At 30.4% G+C, this 5,282-nt stretch overlaps 1 protein-coding gene across 1 annotated transcript; it reads left to right on the forward strand.

Annotated features, from left to right (window-relative positions):
* Positions 1-1,284: 1,284 nt before the first annotated feature.
* LOC107027472 lies at positions 1,285-2,461 on the forward strand. The gene is made up of 2 exons (XM_015228632.1): positions 1,285-2,209; positions 2,307-2,461. Exons 1-2 carry the CDS (start codon positions 1,330-1,332, stop codon positions 2,459-2,461), a joined length of 1,035 nt encoding a protein of 344 aa, XP_015084118.1. The 5' UTR covers positions 1,285-1,329.
* The last annotated feature ends 2,821 nt before the right edge of the window (positions 2,462-5,282 follow it).

The following is a 5,282-nucleotide window of genomic DNA, read 5'->3' on the forward strand; positions in this document are numbered from 1 at the left end:
TCCAAGTAAGTAGAGTAGGAGTAAAGAAAAATATCACATCAATCATCATCTAGTCAAAAAAAAATCATCCTCACCTACTTTGTTTTCCCTCCCAAAACCAAAAACACCATTGTTTCTTCTTTGTTTTTCATTCAAGTTTATTGTAAGCAAAAAAAAAACATCTTCATTTCTTTAGCAAGATGGCATCAAGTAGTCAAAAAAAAAGATTTTATGAGACCTACAAAAAGTCTAGGAATAGATTTTGATGATAAACCTCTATGGAATCATGTTAAAGTTATTTCGATGGCTTCAAATGGGGGTGGGAATAGGACATGATCTTGTAACTATTGTAATAGAATAGTTACGGGATCATATAATAGGGTGAAAGCACATCTTTTGAGATTATCGGGTCATGGTGTTCAAATATGTAAAGAAAATAGTGGTGATATATATGCGATTTTGAAGATGGAGCATGAACAAGCGGAAAGAAAACGAACCAATGTTCAAGTTGATGCAAGAAAAAAAGATGATTATATATCACTTCCGGAGGGGACTGATCTAATTCAACAAAAAAATTGAAAGAGTTCGAGTAGTGGAGCTATCGGAAAATCATTCGGCATCTATGAGAGGAATACGGCCGACAAATTAGCCGCTAGGATGTTCTACGCATCAGGTTTATCATTCAACTTTGCCAACTCTCCTTATTTTAAAAAACATTCTAAGTTTCTAGCCGAAAATTCCATTTCGGATTATATTCCCCCATCATATAATAGATTGAGGTCAACTCTTTTAGCTCAAGAAAAAACACATATTGATAGAAAGTTGCAACCAATAAAAGGTACATGGAAAAAGAAAGGATTATCGATTTGTTCGGATGGATGGTCCGATACTAAAAGACGACCTTTGATCAACATAATGGCATCATCTAATGGAGGCCCAATGTTTTTGAATTCAATCAATTCTAGTGGAATCGTAAAAGATGGTGAATATATTGCTAACTTATTTATAGAAGCAATAGAAAATGTAGGTTCAAACAATGTTCTTCAAGTTATTACGGATAATGCAAGTAATATGAAACTTGCCGGTACTATAGTGGAGCAAAAATATCCTCATATATTTTGGACTCCTTGTGTTGTTCATTGTTTGAATCTAGCTTTGAAAAGTATGTGCCAACCTTCGAAAAAATCACCTCACTTTACTAATTATAAATGGATTTTAGAGTTACTTAGTAAAGTGAGCAATTTAAAGAATTTTGTTGTGAACCATGACACGGCACATGCACTTTTTCAAAAATATTCGAATTTGTGTTTGTTGAAGGTTGGTGAAACAAGATTTGCCTCACACATCATTATGACCACCCGAATTCGCAAAGTAAAATCTTCTTTGGAGAAAATGGTCATGGATGATGAATGGAAGAATTATAAGGGGGATAAGGGAATTGAAGCCAAGACACGTGAAATAAAATCGTTCATAATGAATGATGAAAAATGGGATAGTATTGACTATTTCTTGAAATTTACGGAACCAATTGTTGATATGCTAAGAAGTGCCGATATTGATGGTCCAAAATTACATCTCATTTATGATATGTGGGACTCAATGATTGAGAAAGTCAAGAAAGTCATCTTTGAGCATGAGGGAAAAGATCTCATTTCCGGTCAATCAAATTTTTTTGATACTATTCATGATATTCTTGTGGCTAGGTGGAACAAAAGTAACACACCTCTACATTGTATGGCACATTCTTTGGTTCCCAAATATTATCATGAATCATGGCTTGAAGGAGAGAATGGAATTCGAAAGCTAGCTCCCAATGAAGATAGTGAAATTTCATTGAATAGAGTCAAGTGCTTTCAAAGGTACTTTAAAAATTCTAATGAAATGAAACAAGCCTCATTGGAGTATGGATCCTTTTGTAGCGGAAATGGCTATTTTAGTGAGCCTCATGTGATTGACGCTATGATGTATGAAGATTCTCTTTCTTGGTGGGCAAATCACGGGGTCTCGGCTCCACTTTTGCAACAATTAGCTTACAAGTTGCTTACTCAACCGGCTTCTTCCTCTTGTTGTGAAAGAAATTGGAGTACATATTCTTTGATTCACAATATCAAGAGAAATAAGTTAGCAACTTCAAGAGCCGAAGATTTAGTGTTTGTACATTATAATCTCCGATTGTTGTCTCGCAAGAAAGAGAAATATATAAATGGGCCAAGCAAATATTGGGATGTTGGTATGTCTATATTTTCTTCAATTATTTAGTTTAAATGGTGTTCTTTTCTTTTTATACAAGATCTTCTAATATATTTATTCTTTTAAATTTATTTTAGGTGGAGATCGGTTTGATATTGATGAGACAACAAATGATCTAACCGAGCTTTCAATAGATGACCCTCAAATTGAAGGTGTGATATTTGAGGAAGAGTTTGAAGATTTGGAAGAAGTTGAAGAAGATGTGACAGAGATAGCTAACTTAATTAAATAACTTGATAATTGACAATATTTTGTTTTTATGTTAATTTTAAGTTATGAATTAAGTTGAGACAATCTCTTGTTTTTTGTTCAATAGTATGTTTTACACTTTTACTTGGTGTATTGAATATTGATTAGTAATTATGAATATTTAAATTATGGATAAATATCTTTGTGTATCTCTTGAATTTTAATAATTGTAGTGTTTTCTTCACTTTTCACTTTGTTTCAACTTTCAAGAGTTATTACTATCCATGTTCTAAGGTTAGTTCTTCTTTCCAATTTTTATTGATTCTTTTAGTTATATTTATTCTGTTGTGATTTGTAAATGCTTTTAATGTTTAGTTTCTATTTTGTTGTGTCTTTGTAGGAAGAATAGAAGAGTAATATCATCTTGAAGAACAAAAGATAGAATTCTACAAAATACATGTAAGTTTATCACAATATATCTCTCAAATTTAGAATATCTTCATAACTATATTTTTATAATATTGAAATTTTTAGCCGTATCCCCGCACCCGTATCCATACTCGGATTCGCACTCACGAATCTTAAAATTTGAATTTCGCCGAATCCGACTCTCGTATTCGCATCCGTCTCAGATACCCGCACCCGAGTCCGAGCAACTTAGCTCTGAGAAGCCTATCCTTTACAATTCCCTCCCCATTTTCCCTTCTCCTATCCCCAATTAAAAAAAATTAATAAATATTTAATGAATAAAATATTAAATTAGAAGATTACCTGGTTTAAATTTCTGTTCATTACTCAACATCCCAGAGAATTAAACTTGGTTTTCCATTTTTGCACTAGAGTCGTACTTGCTATTCTTCCTCTGAAGACATTGTGCAACATTGTCGCACCATTCACCTCCCTTAAATATCCAAAATTAAACATTTAGTTAATAATTAAGTTGCTATTCTAGGATAGAAGAAATACACATGTTTGGTATAGGAGCGGCTCAGCGTAATTGGGGGCCTAAACGAAATTCAATTCGCGGTCTAAAATATAAATACATTTCATATACATATTTATTCAAAAAATAATAATAATTTTCACTATTTAGATGAAAATTATTAGTATTTAATATTGCTTTTTCAATTACTAGTTTTAAGTAAGAATTTATTAACTCAACATTGAAAAACATCTTTTAAGTGAGACAATTTCTATTTGTATTGTTAGCATAATGATATAAGTAATAAGTTGATAAATATTAAATAAAGATAAGAGTTAGAACCATGTTGTTCAGACTCTTACAAAATATCAATAAGTGAGCATCAAATTCATCAAAAGTAGTATATTTTAGAGAATTTAACAAGAGTGCGGAATAAAAAGTGAAAAGTCTTTGTAACATAATGATAGACCAACAACGTAATGACAATGCCTAACACAACTTATCAGTTTACTGTGAGCTCTTCTGAGGATACTATGAAGAAAGACAGATCGAATGTAAAATAAAAGAACTAAAATCAAATATTCATCAAAAGTAGTATATTTTTTGGTATTCTTACTTGTTTTCTTAGTGAACAGAGAAAAGCAGCTGAAAAGAAATGAGAATTTAGGTGAAGGTGGGTAGTCTTGGAGTGTTATTTGAGGAAATTAACTTAAGGAGGAAGTAAAATTTTAAACTTTCTAATCATTTCTTCTTACTACTTATTTTATTTTTATATGTTTAGTCATACATCTTTCCATATAAATATATATATATATAAATGAAAAGTGAACTTGAAAATATAAAATCTTCAAATACAGTTGTAGTATTGTCTAGTAAAAATATTTTATAATTAATATATAGTTGAAAGTATTGAAATCTAAGAGTAAAAGAGTACAAGGGGACATCTTTTAATTGAGAATATGTTTTTCTCATATTAGATATTTGGGATAAGTTATCTTATCATGTAATAATTATGAGATTACCTCGTAAACTTTAATCAAATACGAAATAAATAATTTTTTATTTTATTTCTAGATTATTATACTTTATATGTCACTATTGATGTCTTACGATTGTTATTAAAATTAACCAATAGAACAGACCTATTAAGTATACAAGTCTCTTTCTATCTTGAAGCAACTAAATTTCCACCTTTAAGTTTTTCGTGATAGACAAACTTTTCTCCATCTCAATAACAAGTCAAGGTTGATTCAACTCAAATGCATTTGAAGTCGTTCAAGTCAACATACATCTTTGTTGATTTTACGTGTTCATCAGTTAAATACTTTATTTAATATTAATTTAATCTTCTATTATATTCATTTTCTATACAAATCACTTTTACTTGTGTTATAGTGTCCATTTATATAATTTGTCAATTTTAAAAACTTTAACAATTAATTACTCACTAATATTTTGAATTGAATAAAGAAAAATATTCCAAATATATAGAAGGGAAAAAAGTTAAATAAATTTCACTAAATCTATAGCTAGCAAAATCTCTAGAAAAAAATTCAAGTCAAAAAATCCTACATAAATCCCCGAGAAACAATTTTCAGATAAATCCACCACAACAACAAAATTCCTCAATATTTCCCCAAGTAATAAATTTCGTAGGTAAATCTCCAATAGTAAGTTCCTAGCTAAATCCGCAATGCATAATCCCCCAATATTTCCTCAAGTAATAAGTTTCGTAGGTGAATTCCAACAATAAGTCCCTAGCTAAATCCGCAACATATAATTCCCCAATATTTTCTCAAGAATATGTCCCCAGCTAAATTTACAACAATTAATCCCCAAATAATTTCTTGGTAAGAAAATTTCATATAAATTTCTACCAGGATATCTCCATGTAAATTCATAGGATAAATTACCTGGAGAATTTTTAATGGATAAAAAAAGA

This window comes from Solanum pennellii, chromosome 8 (assembly GCF_001406875.1).
Source record: "Solanum pennellii chromosome 8, SPENNV200".
Classification (NCBI taxonomy): Eukaryota; Viridiplantae; Streptophyta; class Magnoliopsida; order Solanales; family Solanaceae; genus Solanum; species Solanum pennellii.

What these genes read in the sequence shown, in the direction of transcription:
- LOC107027472 (XM_015228632.1), top strand. Translation starts at nt 1,330, where the DNA reads ATGACCACCCGAATTCGCAAAGTAAAATCTTCTTTGGAGAAAATGGTC. An exon ending in AAGCAAATATTGGGATGTTG is followed by an intron (nt 2,210 to 2,306) that starts GTATGTCTATAT and finishes AATTTATTTTAG; the next exon opens with GTGGAGATCGGTTTGATATT.